The sequence below is a fragment of the Gekko japonicus genome, unplaced genomic scaffold, assembly GCF_001447785.1.
Source record: "Gekko japonicus isolate JY-2015 unplaced genomic scaffold, Gekko_japonicus_V1.1 scaffold686, whole genome shotgun sequence".
In the NCBI taxonomy this organism is placed as follows: Eukaryota; Metazoa; Chordata; class Lepidosauria; order Squamata; family Gekkonidae; genus Gekko; species Gekko japonicus.
The window spans coordinates 759,795-783,950 of record NW_015168671.1 but is presented as its reverse complement, the minus strand read 5'-3'; the positions used below and the strand labels follow the sequence as shown (position 1 = coordinate 783,950).

Genomic DNA, 24,156 nt, shown 5'->3' with positions numbered 1-24,156 from the left:
GGGCCACAGTTGTGTGAAGACTTCACCACAGTGGGTTTGATTTGCGGGCTTTCTCACAATGTTTGGGGGGGCGGGGCAGACATTTTTTGCCTTTCTTCGGGCCAGACTTGATGAGATGGCAGGCTACCCATCTCCCACTTTTTAAGTGAAAGACATCTTTAGGGAGCATAAACCAGATTAGAGCACTGAAAGAGGCACAGTTTAACCATTTCTTCTGTGCCATGATCCCTATCTAATCTCACACACACACACAAAGCCAAGCTGCATTTGCTCTTCAGGGAAAAACATACATGTGTGGGCCTGTGCGTTTGACCCTATGAGGTAAAGAGCAGCACCCCATCATAAGTCTGCTACGGTCCCATCTAGTTTGGTCCACAAGTTCAGATGTCTTGTCAAGTTTTAGGAGTTGGACCTGAGAGTGGACTTGTCCTCACTCTCCCTATGCCCCTTCCACTGAATGAAAGACAGAATTAAAAGATGGAGCCACATAACTTCTGTTTTTTTCCCTTAAGAATAAAGTCATACATTTTCTACTGAAGTACAATGTCTCAGTTGGAAAAAAACGTGAGTCCAGTGTCAGATATGAAGTGTATATGCATGTATTTTTCGTCACATGTTCCATATAGTGGCAAAAGAACAGGGCTCTAGCTTATGTGTATATTAATAAAGGCTAAGATGAATCAAACATTTTTGGTACAAAAGAGGGTATTGGGGTGGGGGAAGGAATTCTTCTCTTCTCACGCCTACTCTACGCTTGTTTGCAGCCCTGATCACTGGCTGAATCCTATCAAAACCATTTTCTACTTTAAAGCAATCGTTCTTTCTGATACACTAAAAGTGCAAGGAATCTTTTCTTTTCTGTTAGTTTCTTCTGCCCTTGGTGGCATCAGCACACAGCCCAAATTTGGCTATGTAAAAGCTAACAGTATGCAGGAACCAAAGGAATGAAAACTTTTTAAAGTGCTGATTCAGCAACTACTCAGGGTTATAAGGAGGCTTGCTATAGAGTGGCTGTGCTGCTACCGAACAGGTGGAAGGGAAGGCTGCTCTTCTGTACGGTGGGAAAGAACTGATGCAAGGGACTGATGGCAAAAACAATTTTTTTGCCCATTTTGAGTCAATGATTTCTGAAGAAAAGGCACACAATTTGTAGGGTGTGAAGTTTTTCATGAAGCTTCCTCCTCACCCCCATAAGCTCTAATCCTAATGGGACAAATATCAAAACAAAACAAAAACCCATGGGTATATACTTCATAACTGGTGTGGCGTGCCGCGTGCATATATTTGTATTGTGGTTTTGTGGCAGGATACAAAAACAAGATTGCATATGAATCGGACCTTGAGAGAATGAACAGTGGATAACAACACAATAGGATTCACACACTTGATTTATCTTGGAATGTGCTGAGGGAACCGGTGGTGGTGATGGCAGCCTTTTTCAGCAAATAAGAACATAAGAACATAAGAGACGCTAATGTTGGATCAGGCCAAAGGCCCATCCAGTCCAACACTCTGTGTCACACAGTGGCCAGAAATACCAGTGCCATCAGGAGGTCCAGCAGTGGGGCCAGGACATTAGAAGCCCTCCCACTGTTGACCCCCCCCCAAGCACCAAGAAGACAGAGCATCACTTGCCCCAGAGCCCCTAGCTATACCTTGTGGCTAATAGCCACTGATGGACCTCTGCTCCATATGCTTATCTAATTCCCTTTTGAAGCCATCCATGCTTGTAGCACCCACCACTTCCTGTGGCAGTGAATTCCAAGTGTTAATCACTCTTTGGGTGAAGAAGTACTTCCTTTTATCCATTCTAACCCGACCGCTCAGCAATTTCATGGAGTGCCCACGAGTTCTTGTATTGTGAGAAAGGGAGAAAAGTACCTCTTTCTTTACCTGCTCTTTCCCATGCATAATCTTATAAACCTCGATCATGTCACCCCTCAGTCGTCTTTTCTCCAAGCTAAAGAGCCCTAAGCGCTTTAACCTTTCCTCATAGGGAAAGTGTTCCAACCCTTTTATCATTCGAGTTGCCCTTTTCTGCACTTTTTCCAAAGCTATAATATCCTTTTTAAGGTGTGGTGACCAGAACTGCACACAGTATTCCAAATGAGGTCTCACCATTGATTTATATAGGGGCATTATGATATTGGCTGATCTGTTTTCAATACCCTTCCTAATAATCCCCAGCATAGCATTGGCCTTCTTTATTGCAGTCACACACTGTCTCGACATTTTCAGTGAGTTATCCACTACAACTCCAAGATCTCTCTCTTGCTCAGTCTCTGCCAGTTCAGACCCCATCAATGTGTATTTATATTTAGGATTTTTGGCTCCAATGTGCATCACCTTGCACTTGGCCACATTGAACCCCATTTGCCATGTTGACGCCCACTCGCCCATCCTTGACAGATCCCCTTGGAGTGCCTCACAATCCTCACTGGTTTTCACCACCCTGAACAACTTTGTATCATCCGCAAATTTAGCCACTTCACTGCTTACTCCCATCTCCAAATCATTAATGAACAAGTTAAAAAGCAGTGGACCAAGTACTGATCCCTGCGGTACCCCACTGCTTACCACCCTCCACTGAGAAAATTGCCCACCTACACTCACTCTCTGTTTTCTATGAACTAGCCAGTTTTTGATCCATAAAAGGACTTGTCCTTCTATCCCATGATTTTTGAGCTTACTTAGGAGCCTTTGATGAGGAACTTTATCAAAAGCTTTCTGGAAGTCAAGGTAAATAATATCTATTGGATCCCCCTTGTCCACATGTTTGTTCACCCCCTCAAAGAACACTAACAGGTTAGTGAGACAAGATCTTCCCTTACAGAAACCGTGCTGAGTCTGCCTCAATAGGTTTTGTTCATCTATGTGCCTACTAATTCTTTCCTTAATAATGGTTTCCACCAATTTACCCGGTATCGACGTCAGACTGACTGGCCTGTAATTTCCCGGATCTCCTCTGGAACCCTTTTTAAAGATGGGAGTGACATTAGCTACCTTCCAATCCTCAGGAATGGAGGCAGATTTTAAGGAAAGATTACATATCTTTGTCAGGAGATCTACAAGTTCACATTTGAGTTCTTTCAGAACTCTCGGATGTATGCCATCTGGGCCTGGTGATTTTTCAGTTTTTAAGTTGTCTATCAGTTTTAGGACCTCCTCTCTCATCACCTCAATCTGACTCAGGTCTTCCAACACCCCTCCTGAAATCAGTGGTTCTGGAGTGGGCAAGCACTTCTCATCTTCCACAGTGAAGACGGAGGCAAAAAATGCATTTAGCTTCTCAGCCATTTCCCTATCATCCTTCAATACTCCTTTTACCCCTTGGTCGTCCAAGGGCCCCACTGCCTCCCTGGCTGGTTTCCTGTTTCTAATGTATTTGAAGAAAGTTTTATTGTTGGTTTTTACGTTTTTTGCTATATGCTCCTCATATTCCCTTTTTGCCTGCCTGACCTCAGACTTGCATTTTATTTGCCATAGCCTGTGTTCCGTTTTATCAGCCTCACTGTGACTAGCTTTCCACTGCTTAAAGGAATTCTTTTTACTTTTTACAGCCTCCATTACTCTGTTTGTTAACCATGCAGGCTTTTTCCTATACCTGTTTGTGCCTTTCCTAACCTGCGGAATATATATTTTTTGAGCTTCTAGGATCGTAGTTTTAAATAGATCCCAAGCTTCCCCAATTGTTTTGACCCTTTCTACTTTTCCTTTCAGTTTCCTCCCCACGTGTCCCCTCATATCAGAGAAATTACCCCTTTTAAAGTTAAAAATGGTTGTGTGAGTCTTTTTGGCCAATTCTCTATTTGTACAAATGATGAACTCAACAACATTATGATCACTGTTTCCAAGCGGTGCAATCACTTTTACATCTCTCACCAGGTCTTGAGTGTTACTTAGGACCAAATCAAGGATCGCCTCTCCCCTGGTAGGTTCCGTGACCATCTGCTCCATAGCACAGTCATTTAGAGTGTCTAGAAACTCAATCTCTTTTTCCCGACTAGAACACATATTGACCCAATCAATGTGTGGGTAGTTAAAATCACCTATTATTACACAGTGTTTTTGTCTAGTTGCTATCTTTAAGGCATTCATCATTTTATAATCCTCCTCTATCTTTTGATCTGGTGGGCGATAACAAACTCCCAGTGTTAAGTTTCCTTTTGGCCCCCCTATTTCAACCCATAGAACTTCCAGAAGCGAATCCAATTCACTTAGCCTCTCAATCTTTCTAGACTTTATACCCTCTCTGACATACAGAGCTACCCCACCTCCAACCCTTCCCCCCCTATCCTTCCGATATAATATATAACCGGGAATCACTGTGTCCCACTGATTTTCCTCATCCCACCAAGTTTCAGAAATACCCACAATGTCTATTTTTCCCTCCGACACCAAGCACTCCAACTCCCCGATTTTACCTCGGACACTTCTAGCATTTGTATAGAAACAGCTGTAATTTCCCTTACAAGTTAAGCCTGCATCCTTCCTCTTGCTATCTCGAGTCGTTGTCCGGCAGTCCATGTCACCAGCCATGGCCTCTGTGGACAATTTCAATCCACCTCCCTGTAGAAAAGCAACCGGTACCCCCTCACCTCTCTCAGATGAGCCAACCCGAACCAGAGACTTTTCATCTCCTGTCGGCTTTCCCCCAATATTCAGTTTAAAAGCTGCTCTGCCACCTTTTTGATTTTAAGTGCCAGCAGCCTGGTTCCTTCTCGGGACAAGTGGAGACCGTCTCGCCTGTACAGCTCCCTCTTGTTCCAAAAAGTATCCCAGTGCCTAACAAACCTGAACCCTTCCCCCCTACACCATCGTCTCATCCACGCATTGAGACTCCTGATCTCTGCCTGTCTCTCCGGCCCTGCGCGTGGAACAGGTAACACTTCTGAGAAGGCTACCTTGGAGGTCCTGGACCTAAGTTTCCTGCCCAGCAGCCTAAATTTCTCCTCCAGGACCTCACGACTGCATTTCCCCACATCGTTGGTGCCGACATGCACCACGACCACTGGCTCCTCCCCAGCACTATCTACCAGCCTATCTAAAACACGCGTAATGTCCGCTACCTTCGCACCAGGCAGGCAAGTCACCATACGGTCAGTACGCGGGTTCGCCACCCAGCTGTCTACCTGCCTAAGGATCGAATCACCCACTACCAAGAGCCCCCCTCCCACCCTGCTCAGGGATGGTTCCTTGGTGCAAAAGGAGAGCCGCTCACCAGCTGGGGAAGAGGTCCCTTCTGAGGGCACATTCCCCTTATCCTCAGCATGGTGCCCTGTTTCCCCTAGACCCTCATGCTCCCTGACAGCAGCGGGGCTGCCAGATCCAGAGTGGGACGAAGCTAACAAGTCCCCGAGAGTCTTTTCTGTGTGCCTAGCTGACTGTCTCTGCTTCTCCAGGTCAGCCACCTTGGCCTCAAGGGAGCACACACGTTCCCTGAGAACCAGGAGCTCCTTGCACCGAGGACACACCCAAGACTTCTGCCCAGTGGGCAGATAGTCATACATGTGACACTCCGTGCAAAACACTGGATAGCCCCCAACCCCCTGCAGGCTCGTGCCTCTGGCAAGGTGCTTCCTTAAATAGAGGCCTCCCCCAGCAGAGGTCAGGCAGCAGCTATTCAAATTAAAATTCACCCAGGCACTCAATCACAGGCAAAACAATGCCCCTTCCACTTCCTCTCAATTACAGGCAATCCCAGTCAAACAATGCCCGTTCCTCTCCCACACTCAATCAGCCAGGACTCTGCAAGAACTCTAAGTGCTTCCACACACTGCTAAACACAGTTTTCCCACAAAATATCCTTAGCTGAATTCTCTCAGCTGAAAGCAAGTAAAAGAAACCCACTCACCTCTCTCACAGCTCTCTCTCTCCTGCTCCTGCTCAGAGCTCATTGCTCAGTTTCACATTGATGTAATGGAAACTTTACAAGCACTCTAATTGCTGAAGGAGTAAACCACTGAACAACAGGGTGTTCACAGACTGTCCATCCCATGAGGGAATTCAAAATTCAATTGAGTTAGGGTGAAATCCTCAAAAAGGCCCTGGGAATATAAGGATCAGTGTGCATGGGGCTAAGATCTGGAAATGTCAGTAGCAAATGATTCTACTGGGTAAAGATGTGAGATTTGTTAATGCAAAAAAAAAATGAGGGCACGTAGAGCTCAGTTTCCTGGTAGCAACTTGTATTTCAACTATAATCTTGAATTTTGACTTGAAAATACTTACTGGCATTAACCACATAAAAACAAACATAAGAGCACCCACAGGGCTCTTTTATTGAATCTTATCAGACTGCAGCAGAATGAAGATAATTCTAGATTTTGCTGATTTTGCTGATATCCAGGGTTCAACTTAAAGCTTAACTTTATTTTCATTCTATCCAGGGATATCTCAAAGTATTTTCAGTATCTGAGCCAGAAAATCCAAAGTGCACTCTGTTCATTTAAACATACATACTTTTGTTATGTACCATTAAGTTACTTCCAATTTATGGCAACCCTAAGAATTAATGACCTCCAAAACATTATATTATTAACAACCTTGTTCATGTCTTGAAAACTGAAGGCTATGGCTTCCTTTATTGAAGCAGTCCATCTCATGCTGGGTCTTCCTCTTTTCCTGCTGCCTTTTCCTACATGCACGTGCCCTCTAATATGGAGCACAATCTACCAATAGGTTTTCCTGTTCAGACATCATTGAAATAAAGAAAAGTTGCACAGGAGAACTAGGTAAACAACAAAGCATGCTGCACAAGTTCATCTTTGTCTGGATCCCACTCTGCCATCCTCAATGGCACCCAAGACCACTGCTGGAAGGAGCTGCTTTTCCTTGCCTCACAAGAGGACCATCTGTAGTTCTGCTAATTTTTTTGGCATAAATGTTTCAAGAAATGAACAATCAAATTCCAGACTCACTTTGAAAGCTTCCTGTTTTATCCCTTTGCGACCAAGCCTGTTGTTACTAATATCGATGAATGTCAATGTTGGGGGTAATTCTGGCAGCTGCCTTATCTGGTTATCCCGGAGTATCACCTCCTGAAGTTGAGGCAGATTCCTGAAGGCATCTTCATCAATTTGAGATATTAAATTAGAAGTCAAGTCAATCCTCCTTAAATTGCCTGGCAGGGGAAAATGAATAACATTAAAGAGCACTCTTGATTGTATTTCTGCCTTTGTAAAAGAACAAAATTAATAAAAGCTACTGCAATGTTTATAGATATAAATACTCCTAAAGTATTCATGGTCATGGATTTTCAGTCTAGAAATGTATATTACCATCATATTGTTCAAGATGAATAAATACTCCTATAGCATGTACTAAAATGAAAATGATAACCAGTTTTTGGCAGCAGTTATCCGTACTTAGGTTAGTAAAGTCATCCCTGTTGATCTTTTTGATTCTATTGTAGCGGGAGTAGAAATGGGTGGTTTGCCTGGGCAAGGGTGGGAGTGCCTCAAGTTCACGGTCATCACAGTACACAGAGGTACCCAGACAAGTGCACAGCAGACAAGTTGGAAGGCCTAGAACATGGAATGAAAAATAATTTATTTTAGGGCACAAATACACACACATGTATATATATATACACACACACACCTGTAAATTGCATTAATCCAAATAATGACCATTTCAAAAAGTGTGGAATGAGATCTGAATAAAGATGTTTTTTTTAATCTTGTCAGCTCTGAAAATGCCCAAGTGCGCGAACACTTCAGTTTCAGCCCCTTACAATCAGCTTTATGAATCACCAGGATATCCAAGTTAGAATTTTAAAAGGACCTTTAAAAATTTGATGTCAACGCCTTGTCAGTTCAGGTTTCCTGAGAAACATAAAAGGTTAATAAGACAATTGTTTGTAATTTTTAAATAATGATAGACTTTGCTGCAGAGTTCCCTAGGCACAGAGAACTATATTGTCAATAGGCCCCCATGTCTGTTTCCACACGGGGCATGCAACTGGTAGTACTGAAGTTAATACTTAAGCCCATGCATATATATGAATCCTTATGCTTATAAGAGAATCTATCCCAGTTATTTTTCATAGATATTTCCACCTTGCCGAACATTAGAAAAGAATGTTTGGTGCGCGTGTGTGGACACACACACACTACTTGCTGTTGACTCACTGACTAGCTTGCTCTAGTGGGTGGCTACTTCTTGCATTCTGGTTGCTGGCTTTGGCACCAGGTTGGCAAGGCAGGCAAGAGACTTAGTGGCAAGACAGACACGCAGGTTGCCTCTGGTACTAACCACCCCCTCTAAGGAAGGGGGGAGGGAGATGAGAAAACAGGAAATAAGAAAAAAAAAGGACCAAGGATCACCAACAAACACACTCATCTGACTCCAACACTCAAAAAAGCAGCTTGCACAAATCCTTCTGTCTCACGCTTTCCAGCATTCTATAAAAGCAGTGCAGCAAATAGCACATCGCCATAGCAATAGGACTGCCCTTGCAATGGTAGTGTGGCAGGCTACCTGGCAATGACCTGCCTGGTGGATTAGGACACACTCCTTGTCCTGGCAGCAAGCCTCACTTGGGTGGAATGAGGGGGACCAGGGCAGAATGATGCAGCCAAGGTAAACTCATCAACAGGGTAGCTTTGGCAGTCTGCCCCAGGAAAGCTCAAAAGGGATGGAGGCAGTGAGCAAGTCTGGATAGGAGAACAATGGCTCTCTGGGCCCAAGTGTTTTAAGACAGGGCTGTGGAGCTCAAGGGCCAGGTGTGAGGGGGCTGGCTGAAGGAGGAAGGTAGAGGAGCAGAAAGAAAAGCCAAACCAGCCAGAAGGTGGGGGGGAGCAGAAGAAGCAGCAGCCTGAGAAGAAGAAAAATGGTCTCGGGGAGGTTCCTAAGCACAGAGGCAGGCTGCAGTATTTTATTTATTATTTATTTATTTCATTCAATTTGCTAGGCCTCCCTACCCTGAGGCAGGGCTCAGGGCAACTTACATCAAAAGCGAATACAATATATAAGAAAAAATTAAAATATATTAAAGCAATTCATCAGAAAACAATACTGTGTTCAAGATGACGGATAATTTCAGTATCCACCTGCCCCCTGGATGGAGGGGAAAATATGAAGAAAAAGGGGGGAGGTGGGGGTATGAGAGTGATGGACCATTGCTGTCCTCAATCAAATGCCTGGTGGAACATCTCTGCCTTGCAAGCCCTATGGAAAGGTAGTAAATCTTGTAGGGCATGGATATTCTTGTGACATGGATATATTGTGACTCTTCTCCTTTGTGAAGTATTGTAACCCTGAGGTGGGTGACAATAATGACACCTTCAGGTACCTGGAGCTGTCATATGGAAATAAAACCATCTCTGCAAGGAAGCAGTTACTGGGTTGATGTTTTCAAGACCCATGGACCCCAAGTATGATATTCCCTTGCCGCCACAGGGCATCACAGATAGGAGTGCCTTTTGGGTACTTGTGGCTTGCTGCAGTGTTTGTAAAGAGATCTAGCAAATACGGATGGGCACGAACTTGCTCATGAAATAAAGTTTGTGACAAATTTTAGACATTTGTGAACTGAAGTTCAGGGCAGGTCAACCTGCAGGAAAATTCCAAGAACTTTCAAGCAGTTCTTGGATGAATGGATGTATAATGAATGGATATATTTCCAGACTGACTGTCTCCACTCAATCAAAATGTTTACCTAACTTCAAAGGCTGGGTGAGGTTCCCTGTGCATTTGGTTTGTGTAGCCTGCAGGGGGTCCATTCTATACACTTTTGAACCTGCATCTGACATTTTCCCAAAAGCACTTTTCTGGAGGTTTCTTCTGGGGGGGGGCATAACTCAGACCCCCAAACTCCAATCTTCACATAACTTGGTTGACATGTAGAGTTTGATGTCTCTAGCTTTCACAGGATCCATTATATACACTCCTGAACCTCTTCAACCTGCACCTATCATTTCCCCGGAAAGGTCCAACAGTTGTCAGCACCCTGTGCTGCTCTGCCACAGAAGCAGAGTTAAAGACACCAGAGAAAGTCTGGTCCTAATGCTTGCCAACGGGCCACGGATGGACTTTCCCCTGTCTGGTCACACAAGCACGCTCTCAAGCCGTCAGGATGGTCTGCTCATTCCATCATGACTCAGTGCCATTTTTTCCTCTCGCTTAGCAATATGTGCATAACCACATACTCCATGGGGAACCCTCAGTGCGGAGGTGCAATTCCTCATTTATGCACATGGGGGGAAAGGCAACCCCCCCATTCATCTGAGGTGGCATCTGATTGTGCAGTGACAGGCTGAGCCCACAGCACAAAGGGATGTGTGATCGCACAACTGCAAGTTAAATTCCACCAGAGGAAATAGGGATGCTTCCCCTCTGCACCAAATGGCACATGTGACTGCAGCCCTGGAGAGGCAACTTGTAAGCTTAACACTGAATATTGACAAAGCTTCCCTCCCCAAACTGTTAATTTTACAAAGATTATTCATGATGTGAAGTAACATTTACCACACTGATCAAGTAATTAATAAAAGTGTAAAATCAATAATGGAAAATTTTGTCCCTAGATTCTTAGGGCTATGCTCCCGGTGACCTCTTCATACTATATGGTACTTGAAGGTTTTGAATGCCTTTAAAAAACCCTAAATAATGTTGGTTACATTTAATTATGCGGCTGACATGCTTTTTGATGATTTTTAAGGAAATCGTTTTTTTTCCCAAACAGATTTCAATTTCCTTAGAATTGTTTTAAATTATCAGTTCTGACTCAGTGCAATGGCATCAAGAAATATTTCTGTTATCTGTTAACCTCTAAAGCTGGTTGAAAGCTGTGGACTATTAGACAGAATAACCCAACTGCCACTGTAGTGCACATGTATGGATGTAATTAGAGCAGATTTTGCAATTCTCACATGCCCTTTTTTAGGAAGACACAGGAATGGTTAATAAAAATACCATCTACAGTGAATTTGAGAATGGTTTTGAAAAGAGATGGGGGGACTGAGAACTATCAACATTTTATAGAAAAAGTAGAAATGCATTGGAAAGCATTTCATTGCTTTTGGATAAAAGCTGATACTGCAGTTGCATTTTTGGGACTGGCAGAAAAACAGTTGATAAATATAGTATTACTACTAAATGGCCCATGACATTTTGGGGGAGGAAGAAGACCAGTCATGTCTATACCTGTCTAGGGATGCCAGCCTCCAGGCAGGACCTACAGACTACAGAAATCAGTTCCCCTGGAGAAAATGGCTGCTTTGGAAGGTGGACTCTGTTGCAAGGTATCCCTCTGAGGTTTAGGGTTGCTAGGTCCCTCCAAGCAGCCAGCGAGGTGTGCACTTACTGGGAGCAGGGAGGAATGCCCTGCATTTCAGCAATGTGCCTACATGACCCAGACGTGATATAGGCACATTGGGGATGGGGGGGGGCGATGCTCAGTTTTTTGGGCAAAACTCTATGGTAGAATTAGCTTTTATTATAGAGTTTTTTCCCAAAAACCAGAGCATCACCCTAGATGTCCCCAATGTGCCTATATCATTTCCAGGTCACACAGACATGTTACTAATTTCTGGTTTTCTCCTTTTGGGGGGTAATTCCCCTCTGCCAGCCAGCTGGTTGGTGGCTGGCAGTGGAGAGTTGGGGCCTGGCAGCGGGAAATCCCCGCCCCCACTGGGGGGTCCCTGTCCTCCCCAGGCTGCACCCCCAAACCTCCAGAGTTCTCCAAGCTGGCAATCCTAACCCCCCCTCACACACACACTAGCAGCCAGGGTGACTTGGCAACCCTATGCTATTTTCCTGTTCTTTTTATTTCAGCCCGTGTCCTCTTCCTCACTTTCCACTTCTTTACTCTCTCCCCCTCCGATTTCAACACCACCCTTCTTCCATCTCATCTCTCTTTCTCTAGCTCCTCCTTACCAATAGAGAGGAAAGCAACAGGGACAGCAGGGGAGCTGCTGACAAGAAGTACCCAGGCAGAAAACAAAAATAACTCCCCAGAGCCATGCATGAAACTACAGTCTAATTGAAATAGAGGATCATAACAATCACATGTAAATAAACAGAAATATTCTAAATCATTACAATAGTTCCACAAAGGATTACACGTATATTTAACACAATATGAAATGCAAACTCTATGGAGTTTAAAGCCGAAGCAGACAATGCTTTCAAGTGACCACATTATAGAATCATAGAATCATAGAGTTGGAAGGGGCCATACAGACCATCTAGTCCAACCCCCTGCCGAATGCAGGACCAGCCTAAAGCATCTCTGACAAATATTCGTCCAGCCTCTTCTTGAAAGCTGTCAGTAAAGGGGAGCTAACCACCTCTCTAGGCAGCTGATTTCACCTTTGAACCACTCTGACCGTGAAAAAGTTTTTCCTAATATCCAGCCAATACCATTCTGCATGTAATTTAAACCCGTTGCTTTGGGTCCTGTTCGGGTCCTACTGGAACAGCTCCTTGCCTTCCTCCAAATGACAGCCTTTCAAATATTTAAAGAGAGCAATCATGTCCCCCCTCAATCTCCTCTTCTCCAAACTAAACATTCCCAAGGCCCTTAGCCTTTCCTCGTAGGGCTCAGTCTCCAGACCCCTGATCATCCCCATCGCTCTCTTCTGCACCCTCTCGATTTTGTCCACATCCTTTTTGAAGTGAGGCCTCCAGAACTGCACACAGTACTCAAGTTGTGGCCTGACCAAGGCAGTATACAGAGGGGCTATGTCCTCCTGCGATTTCGATGCTATGGCCCTTTTAATACAACCCAAGACTGAATTTGCCTTTTTTTGCCACCACATCACACTGACTGCTCGAATTTAGTTTACAGTCCCACTCTTACCCTAAGATCTCTTTTGCATACACTACTCCCCAGAAACACATCCCCTATCCAGTATTTGTGCTTGACATTTTTGTGGCCCAGATGTAATACTGTGCATTTATCTTTGTTGAACTGCATCCTGTTTGCAACTGCCCCCTTCTCCAGAGTATTCAGGTCTTGTTGAATTTTAACTCTGTCTTCTTGGGTGTCTGCTACTCCTCCCAATTTGGTATCATTGGCAAATTTAATGAGTAGCCCTTCTACCCCTTCATCTAGATCATTGATAAACATATTGAAAAGTACTGGGCCCAAAACCGAGCCCTGCAGCACCCCGCTGGACACCTCCCTCCAATCTGATGAAACAGCATTGACCACCACTCTTTGGGTGCAGTCCTCTAACCAGTTCCCTATCCACCAAACTGTCCTATAGTCCAGCCCACAGTCTTCCAGTTTGCCCATCAGAATGTTATGGGGAACCTTATCAAAAGCTTTACTGAAATCCAGGTAAATCACATCAACAGAGTTCCCACGATCCAGTAAGCTCATCACACGATCAAAGAAGGAAACCAGGTTGGTATGACAAGATCTGTTGGGGACAAAACCATGCTGACTTCCCCGGATCACTAAGTGGTCCTTCAGATGCTTACAGATCGATTCCTTTACAATCTGCTCTAATATCTTCCCAACAATAGAAGTCAGACTGACCGGCCTGTAGCCCTGACCAGTGTTCCCTCTAAGCTGAGTTGGTGTGAGCTAGATCACAGTTTTTTTAGCCTCCGGCTCACACGTTTTTGTCTTAGCTCAGGAAGGATGGCTCCAGAGCAAACAACAGCAGCCAAATCTCTCGCTCACAACTTTAATGCCAGCAGCTCACAAAGTAGAATTTTTGCTCACATGACTCCACAGCTTAGAGGGAGCCTTGGCCCTGACCCTGGCCTATGTAACAGTTGTCTTTTTTCTGATGGGGAAGAGGAAGAGGGCAAAGAAAAAGGGAAGGAAACCAGAGTGGAGAGGTGGGAGGAAAAAACTGGAGGAGGAGGAGGAGATTGGATTTATACCCCACCCTTCACTCAGAGTCTCAGAGCAGCTTACCTTTCCCTTCCCCTCCCACAACACACACCCTGTGAGGTAAGTGGGGCTGAGAGAGCACTGAGAGAACTGCCCTTCAAGGACAGCTCTGACAGAACTATGCCTTACCCAAGGTCATCCAGCAGTTGCAAGTGTAGGAGTGGGGAATCAAACCCGGTTCTCCCAGATTAGAGTCCGCACATTTAACCACTACACCAAACTGGCTCTCAGGAGAGACAGGCCTGTGAGAGCTGCAAATACACCACCGGGGCTTGTGGAAGCTGAAGAAGATGATTGGATTCCTACTGTAAAACTGAAGCTTCAGGTAGAGACTTTGCCAGGAGAGCCCTGGGAAGAAGGGCCTGGAATGTGGGAGGGTCTTCCTGCAGCTTAATTGGCAAGCCTAAAAGGCCTAGTGAAAGATTTATCTTTGGAACCAAGTTATTACTTCCCAGTCTTTCTCAGTTGAAACCTCCGTTTACTTAACTCTTTTTTTAAAAAAAAGTTCCTGTTTTAGTGTCCCTACAGTTTCTGGAATCCACTGAATTTGATAATAGAAGTGCCAGCCCTGAAGTACCTTCCACAATTACCTAAAAGCTTATTTGCTTAGGGCATGCTACAGATTTGTATTGATATTACACTTCTTAGCAGTAAGGGTCTGGGCACTGCAACTTGAATTTCTTAGAAGTAATAGGTTGGACCCAGGCAGCGTTTTCACTCAACCTGTCCTAATTTCCTTCTTTACTCCATACCCTATTCCACATGGATTTTGTCCATGAAGGTTCCATGATCCCCAGGAAATCCCTTTTGATGGTGAAAAGAGGCTCTATCCTCCCATTTTTTGCCAGCTGAAAACCTGGTTGGATCCAACTGAGTAGCTATAGCATTTCTGGACGAGCTAGAAAGGTAAATCTACTTCATTAAAAATTGTTCGGGTCTTTTTGAAATGTTCTTTAGTACAAAAGAAATCATTTCAAGGTAAGATCAGAGAATGTGGAGAAATGTCCTGCATCCATGAGCAAGGACCCAGCTACAAACTCATAAGCTGGCAGAAAGGAGGTGGTTGAAGGAAAGAAGAACCATCAAGCTCCAAGCACAAAGCATTCTAAGTCATGGTTATGCTAATGACTGTGGCCAAAGTACCACTCCACACCCTGCTAATATGTCACACCCAAAAGGGACAGAGAGGGAAATATCCAGAATGTATATTCTTCCTTTTGGACAGGAATACACAGTAAGGCCATCCCAAGGTAGAGTGGGAAAAGACAGAAGTTATTTAAACTCAGAACACAAAGAAGAAGATCACTTTCAAATGGGACAGGCTTTTGCATGGACACAAACCATTAAAGATTAAGATTTTACCTAGGGATTACATCCTGTCTCTCAAGTGGCAGCTACTCATCATCTCTCATCTGATACAGAGGACAACACTGAGCAGAACCATTGTGGAAGATGGTAACTGACAGGCAAGTACATATGGGAGTATACAGTCCTTTAATATCCTAGACATTTTAAGACTTTAAAAATAGAAATCAGCACTTTGAATGGAGCTTGGAAATGCATTTACAGCTACTGTCATTCTTTCAGCAGTGGAGAAATATGTTCCCTATACCCCTTACCAACCAGCAATCTTGACTCTGCACTTTAAATCAACTATAATTTCCAAACAGTCGGTTGTACTGTTGAGAGTAAGTTCAACAGTCTTGGTGCTGGTTGGATCCACCTGAGTAGCTAGCCCTGAGAGAAAATTGAATCCAACCAAGTAGCTAACCGAGAGAAAGCCCTGTCTGATGTTTCTGAAGAGCAGGACCTCTGAAGCTCATCTTAACTGATGTGTATGATCAGTTGGTTGAGCAATCCTTTAACTAACCTTCAGTATATCTAAGCTCTTTGCGGTTATAAATTGCAGGCATTTTAGGAACTTTGCAATAATGTGACACTTCAGTGTAATTATTCTGATGGTGCTCAATTCCTCAATGGAAAGCAGAGAGCATTTAGTATGAGATAAAAGGGTAAAGTGAAAATGCAGAAGATACCTGGAGGCCCCCTGCAAGACAATGATGGCTGGAATTAAAGCCCCCAAATCTGGCAGACTAAGCAAAACATAAGTATGCCGCAATTTTCTTTTTACAAACCTTCATGTGTATGTGGACCAAGAACTCCTGGTTCATGAGGTGAAGAGCCATCAATAAGTTTGGGTGTAGATGCTTCTTCTTCAGGTTCTTCTGGCAGTGGTGAAGGTACATAAATTTCTCGAGTTATGGATGGTAACACTGTTCCAATCTCTACCTACACATACATAAAGGGAATGTTGTGGCATTAAGATGTCTGCATTAATAATGATTTGCCATTCATTCACATTAGAAGCTGGATATGGATAGGTTAAGGTAGAGTGAGAGACACTGGCAAAAGTTAGCTTTATGGTCATGTGGGGATTTCATTCTAGGTCTCCATGGTCTTAGTCGAACACTCTAAATATGACATCATACTGGCTCTCTCTGTGTTACTATTATGGTTGTTATAGCACCTGGCTAACATGATTAGCCCAAGAGCTAGAGAAGGAGGCTTTGACAAACTATTTTTGAGACTGTCAGTGCCATCCTAAACACAATTGACTTCAATGGATTTAGAAGGGTGTAACTGCAACAACAAAAAACTCTGCTTAGAATTTCAGTGAAGGACCTTCCCGAAGCCATTTGTGATGTGGCCCTGTTCAAGTTTAGGAAAAAAATCCCACTGAGCATGCCTGTGGTTTTGGGGACACAAAAATTAACTCTTTGGAACTTTGGTTTATGCCTATCCAACAGAGATTAGTCCCAGTAAAAGTTTGGGGGAGTGTCACAATCCTGTTCCACCACTAGATGGTGCATATGCTCCGGAACACAATGCTACAGTTCATTGTCCATTCTGTAACCATCCCACATGTCTAAAGCAGAATCATGTCTCAGCCACTTGATTTAGCAAGCACAGATTTTGCATGCAGTGGAACTTTTATTAGTGAAGCTTTGCTTCTCATTCATGCTATATTAACCACCCTGGAGAGATCTGGCAATCAATCCTATAAAAGGGAAAGCTGCTGTAAAAATCAGCTTTATTCAGAATATGAGATTGCATACATACATAAAGTTAGTGATAGAATAGCTATTTTTAATAAACGCTGTAAATGCCAAACTTTTTCAGTAATCTGAATGACTGAAAACTTTCTGTGGTTATGTCTGCAGGACAAAACAATGTCAATATTCAGTCTCAATTCCAACTATAAACGGAAATTTTGCTCGAAAAGCACTGAAGACTTGGAGATAAGTACTAAGGTTTTGGTCACGGGCAAGTCATCTTCAGGCATCCTGATCTATTTCATTCTATAGTTCTGAAGCTCACACACCAATAGAAAAAGTGAAATACCAATGTAATAATAATACTTATAATTATTTTTATTTATAACCTGCTTCTCTCCCTAATGGGACACAAAACAGCTTATCACATTGTTCTCCCCTCCTCCACTCTATCCTTACAACAACAACAACCTTGTGAGGTAGGTTAGGCTGAGATACTGTGATGGGCCCAGGGTCAGCTGGCGAGTTCCCATGACAGCAGAGCAGGCCCTAGTCCAGCACTCTAACCACTACATCATGCCAGCTCTGAGTAATGTTTCACTTGAGTGGTGCTAGTTTAGGGCCAAGCTACATGCTATGCCTGACATATGCCGGGCCTTGGGTGTGCAACCAGACTCACATCCAGGCATACATTGGGGGAACTCACCTTAAAAAGCACTCACTTGCATTGGCACTGCAAGGGAGTGCTGTAAGGGGGGAGAAGGAACTACTAGGGGGTCTGGGTCCCTCCCACCCCTGCTTTCCAGTGGAATGGGCAGAGGGGGATGCCCCTTTTCTCTGGCTCCACTTGCCCTAGAAAGGGCACACAAATTGTTCCTTCACTATGAGGAAAAGATCACCTGCTAGGGAGGTCTGAAATGGCCCACAGGTTAAATTCTGGCCTGGGTGTGTAACTTATTCTCATTATTTTTTTCATTCCTCAAGTCAAGAAAGTAATTTTCAGCAAGCAATGAACATATATTGTGTCCCTGGTTTCCACTTTAAATTACAGTGCTAACGTATATTCTGAAACAATAACCCTGGTTCTTCTACCTTTTTTTAAAAAATAGAACATTTATATCCCACCTTATCTACTTTATAGATAGGAACTCTCAGGCTGGGGCAAGTGATGCTCTGTATTCTTGGTGCTGGGGGGGGGCAACAGTGGGAGGGCTTCTAGTGTCCTGGCCCCACTGCTGGACCTCCTGATGGCACCTGGTATTGTTGGCCACTGTGTGACAGAGTGTTGGACTGGATGGGCCATTGGCCTGATCCAACATTGGCTTATGTTCTTATCTCCTTAGACTTAGCAGCTAACAATGCAATACCAAGATGCAAGAAAATAAAAATATAAGTCTATTAACAAGATAAAAACAAACATGCAAGTAAAAAAAAATTAAAATCAATACAAATTAAAAACTAAGTATGGACGTGGAGAGTATAAACAACTGCACAAATTAAAACGAAACATAGATTAAAACCACTGGCAAGTCTGATGAAGAAATTTACACTCCAGCAAATGCCCTCTGAAACAGAACTGTCTTGCAGCTCTTCCTAACTGTAGCCAATAAAGACATTATTCACATCTACTTAAGGATGCTGCAAATGTTGCTGCAAACAACATTCAACAGTCCAAATTGCCATATTCAAACATATTGATCGAATCACCTGATCTGTTTGGTTCTTACTGAACAACCATAAATGTCTGTCCAACTGATTTGCATTGTGTTTTCAAAGAAACGTGCACACTCAAAAGATGCTGCCAAGTCAAATTGATTGGCAACTATCCCAAGAGTGGATTTCTAGTCCAGACCCCCCCCCCCCCAATTCCTATGTTTGTGAAAGGCTGCAATATGGCATGGTTGGAGATCAGAGGGTTCAGGTCTCTAACTGCTATATTTCAACTTTCCTGAACATAGCAGTGGGTGGGGAGTGAATTAGAAGCCCATGCCTAGATAACACAAAGCATTGATCCATGCTTTTCATTGTGCACTGTGTAGACATGGATGTGACATGCAATCTGGCAATGTTTTGGGTAACCCTATGTAAAAATCATGAGGATACACGATTTTTATGGTGATTCTACTAGACCAAGATATAAGCTATAATATGATGGCAGTTTTGTTTTGACAGTGTAAAAATTCTATGATTGAATCCTCATGGTTCTGACAGTTACTCATTCCCCTTCCACATAAATTATGAGGATCTGACAACTCTATGCCCCCATCCCCTGCTAGTAGCCAGAGAGGAGGACCTGGCAACCCTGAGTGCTAATGAGAAAGAAGAGTTAGTTTTTATACCCCATTTTTCTCTATGCTAAAAAGTCTCAAAGTGGCTTACAGTTGCCTTGCCTTCCTCTCCCCACAACAGGCCCCTTGTGAGATTGGTGAGGCTGAGAGAGTTCTGAGAGAACTGTGACTGGCCCAAGGTCACCCAGCAGGCTTCATGTAGAGAAGTGGGAATTCCAACTCTGGATTATGACCTGATGCTCTTAACCATTATACCACACTGGGGGTAGAAGCCCATTCCTTCCCCACTTTATTTAGGGGAGGCTGAAACATAGCAGAGTTATAGATCTTAAACTTCTGATCTCTAACTTTGCTGTGTTTCGGCGTTCTCAAAATGCAGTAATGAGAGGGGGATTAGAATCCCATTCCTAGCTGTACGGTTAGAAAGTAATACATGGAACAATCTGTTAAACACCGATGAATAGACTGATGACCTGTCAAGCCAATCATCATCATTATCATCAAAAGGTCCCTATTTGCAAAAAGCAAAAAAGGACACAAGCCAAACCAACAGGTATCCTAGCATCCCTACACCCCCTCTGACAGGACTGGACCTACTGCTAAGAAAGCCCATACAGGAAATCCTAAGAGAGGGCACCACAAGGAGAAGACAGCCTGAAGAGCATCACTGGCATGTGGGGGTACACTGGGAAATACAGTTTGATAAGTCTGAAAGTAGGTAATGTTGAATTTAATCCTATTTTTAAAAAATATTGTAGCAACATGCGTATCCATTTACATCAAAAAAGGAAGATGACAACATAGTGATTATCCAGGCCATTGCTGCACACTTCTCAACCCTCTTCTCCTCTGTACATACCAGTGGATATGAAGGATCTCTCTTCTCACATCAGCAACCTTCCTGCATGTAGAAAGATGCAGGAAGAATCTAACAGCAAGTGCAGCGGGAAACTGGATGTGCTTGTGGCATAATAGATGTGGTATTTGAGAATGAACTGGTACTCCATTTCAGTGAACAATTAAAGGGACCAGATAAGGAAAACGTATGAAAGAATGCTGAGATAAACAAAACAAAAATTCTGTAATTCTGTAATTGAAACTGAAGAACTTCAGTAAGATTCATGAGTTTTCTAGGGAGGATGGGGATGGGAGGCGTTTACATCTCTAGCTTCAAATTTATTTTTGTTTGCAGCTATTTTATAGACAGAAGATCTCTTCCTTTACTAGCTGCAATAGAGACAGGAACTGATCCTGTGAATCTTTGGGGCATGGATATGCAGTCACAAAGAAAGATCGCACCAGTTTCTTTTTGTCTGCCATGCAACTATCAAAGGCACAAATTCTCTGTTTCATTTTTTTATAAAAATGTTGCAGCAGTAGATTTTACAGCATATTTAATTACTAGCTCTACTCATTGCTTCTAGGACCCTCCAGAACTACTTCAAATATTCTATCAGTAAAATACAGAATCAAAAGCACAATAGAATCAGCAAAGAGAGAGCACCCAGGCATCCGGTTTTTCAGCAGCATGACCCACCTACTGCATACTGTGGCCTCTCACAAAAACATGAACAAATGTATCCTACACAAACGAAGAGGCAAAAGGCGAGCCACTTGGGATAACAAAGCAATGATGACAATATATTCTGTTCATGGAGGATAACAGTTTATGCCATTCAAAAAAATCAAGTCAGTCTAATATTAGTTACTAAAATGCAGTTTGTAGTAGGCTGATTCTGAAGAGTGCTGAATTGTGGCCCTAGAATATAGCACCCAAATTCAACCTATCTGAGCTGAATTCTGTATAAAAAGTTTCAGAAATCTGTATCATTGTTTTATGCTGTTATAAGTTTCAGCAGGTGTGGTTGGTATCTTGCAGCTTTCAGTGCCAGCAAACTCCTCAGAAGTTCACTTCTAACACTAATGAGAAAGGAATGTTTAGATTTACTTGGCTCAACTCAAAGCACTTATGTTTTAAATGCTGTTTTAATGTCCAGACATTTGAATGTTGAAGCGTTTAATGTTTTGATGTTCACTGACTTGGGAACCTCATTTGGGTAGAAAGGCAGCATAGAAAAATAAATAAATCACTAATTGTGCTAAGCTAGTTGACAAGAAGGGTTGCATCAGTACTTAGTTCTTGTGGCTCTTTCTTACACAACCAGGGATATGCTGATCGCCACTTTGGGGTCTGGAAGCAATTTTTCTCCAGGCCAGTTTGACCAGGATTCTTGAATATCTTGTCATCTTGTGAGCATGGAACAGGGGTCACTGGGGGTGGGGTATTTGTGAATTTCCTGCATTGTGCAGGGGGTTGGACTAGATGACCCTGGAGGTCCCTTCCACATCTATGATTCTATTATTCTATTCTATGATTCTAAGTAATGATCGGCAAGTCACAGGCTTCAGTCCCTGTTCAAACCTGGGGAGGGGGATTGTGTCAAACTTCTTAATAATTTCCAGCCCAGCGCCACAGTTTGAATTTCCAAAGTCCAAGCCTTCAGAGTATTAAAGCCATTTGGTTTTGCTTTCATAACCATGAAGCTACTGAAGAAACAATTCATGGAATATCTGTATCTGATGAGACATTAACTTGAGTTCCTGTCCCTCTAGGGTGGCAAGAGAAAGGATGGAGGATATTATGTGCATTACAACAACACATTGCTCCCATCTGGCATTTTAGAAAGGGAGACAGTTTATGAAAAATGGACTTGGGGACAAATAAAAAAAAAAGACCTGAAGAACACAGGAAATCAAGGCAGATGTTTTCTGCATGGAGGAAGCCTAGAGGGAAGGATATGTTCCAGACATATTGGCCCAGCATTAGCATCAGGCAAAAGTGTTAGCATATGCATATGGCAGCCTATTCAGTGGAGTGGTAGGCATTTTGAACAAGCTATTTTTTAAAATCAGGGCAGTACTGAAAAAGATTACTTTTTCAACCAGAGATTTTGAGCAGTGACACTTTTATTGTAGTATATTTATAAAATATCATACGGGTATCCAAAAAGAAGATGATCATATTTATATCCTTTGTGGGTTTTGTAGAAGGGCCTATACGTGTACTTTATACGTAGAATATGTGTTTCACTGGTATTTTTTTCTTTATCCATGTTAAATATCTATGTTTATATCTAAGCCTTAGCATCTCTTAGGCTGTGTTCAGACTGGCAGTTTGGCCCGATATAGGCACTGTTCACAAACAGATTAAATGGGCACAGTCACACAGCCACATCTGTCAGGCATTCCCCCAGCATACTCATCCCATCATAGGATGACTTGGAGCCAGGTTAAAAAGGCACATCACAAGTGGTGTTTTTGGTTCCCCACACATTCATTGTGCATGGCTAAATGTCTGAACGCAGGGGAGTGTGCGCAGAACAGATTTGGCAGTCTGAACCTGCAGATCCATTTCCACCACTAGGGAGGGTTTTTTTGTTTTTTTTTTAAAAGGTGTGTATATGCACATGCATGTGCACTTATGCTTGCACATTAGTGCACATGTGCATACATACATTTTGAAAAATGTCCAGGCAGTGCACTCTGTGGCTGAGGTGCTGCAGTAATGTGGATTCTTGACCATGGGATATCTGCATGGGTAACCCAAAACAGTGTGTGCTGTCTGGATGATATGCCCCACAACACTTTAAACCAGTACAATTAGAGGGGGCACCATATCGCACCAATCTGCCAGTGTGACCACAGCCTCAGGCAATGTGCTGATAAAACTGAGTTTCTTAATGTTCCTCCTTGTTCTTATTGCAACATCCTGGCTGTAGTAATAGCACAAAACCCAGGTTACTCTTTAAAGAAGAACACCAAAGGAAACAGCAAACAGAAGGTTTCATGCTTCTAGTCTGAAGAACGCACCCTCCTCACAAGTAATTCACTACTCCCACCATATGGTAGTCCTCAACATGTCTATTCTGTGGGCAAGAGCCTTAGTTGCTCCTTGCGAACTCAGTGCAACCCCAAAACAATCCTTCCGAAATTAAATCTACAGAAGCCTTTGCAAAGCATGACAACACTATTATTTCTGTCTATTGCACCTTAAACATCACAAACAAAACTGATGTTGTTTAGGCTTAGTCTTGTGGACATCAAACTAATAACAATTCGTTAAAAATACAGTTAAATGGGGGGCGTGGCGACGCGGGCAAGAAAGATGGCCGCCTAAACCAAGAGCTCCGGAGAACCCTCCACACCTTCAAATCGTGCTGACTAAAATCGCCCTGTACATGCTCTAAAATTTATGAAGGTCCAAACAAGAACCACCAGCCATCAAACGGACAACAAAAAACAAAAGGTACAAGTCAAACTGAGCGCCAAACCGAGCCCCTTTCAAACAGGCCAGCGCCGCAGTATCCCTGCCAAAATGGCGGCAACAGGCACAGGGGGAGGGAAAGCCGATGCCCCGGTGTCTACCTCAGTCTTTGAAGCGACACTGAACAGACTTGAAAAGACACTTCTTGATAATATGGCTCTAATAATGCGCCCGATTCATGAACAACTTGAAAATATGCAAAAAAGTATTGATGAGAATGCTGCGGTAGCGGGGAGTGCGTTATCTAACACACAACTTAATTGGCGCGAAATACAAGAGGGTCGGAAAGTGGACGAGGTGATTGCAGAAAGAACTCTAAAAATAGATATGGTTACCCGTCAAAATAACCTTAAGATCAGAGGGCTGGATGAGAAGGTGTGTGAACCGTTCCAACTTCACGATTTTTTATCAAAATGGCTGGCACAAGAGATTCCAATTGAGGGAGACATCATCCCGATCATAACGAAGGCTTATCGCCTAGGCTCCCTGGCAACTCTTAAAAAACGGCAGTCCAGAGACATTCTGTTAACAGTCTTGGACACACGTTTTAAAAACGCGATCATGCGAACTGCCAGACAGAAAGGACACCTTAACTTCAAGGGAGCCAGAATTGAAATCTACCAGGATCTCCCGTCCGAA

At 43.3% G+C, this 24,156-nt stretch overlaps 1 protein-coding gene across 1 annotated transcript in view; it reads right to left on the bottom strand.

Moving 5' to 3' along the window:
- EPYC (epiphycan) overlaps positions 1–24,156 on the bottom strand; it is a 50,554-nt gene that overhangs the window by 1,591 nt on the left and 24,807 nt on the right. Inside the window, exons 2-4 of the mRNA XM_015415351.1 lie at positions 15,988–16,141; positions 7,368–7,526; positions 6,921–7,123 (exon numbers count right to left, since the gene is read on the bottom strand). Of these exons, the coding sequence (XP_015270837.1) occupies positions 6,921–7,123; positions 7,368–7,526; positions 15,988–16,141 (516 nt within the window). The remainder of the gene's footprint in view (positions 1–6,920; positions 7,124–7,367; positions 7,527–15,987; positions 16,142–24,156) is intronic.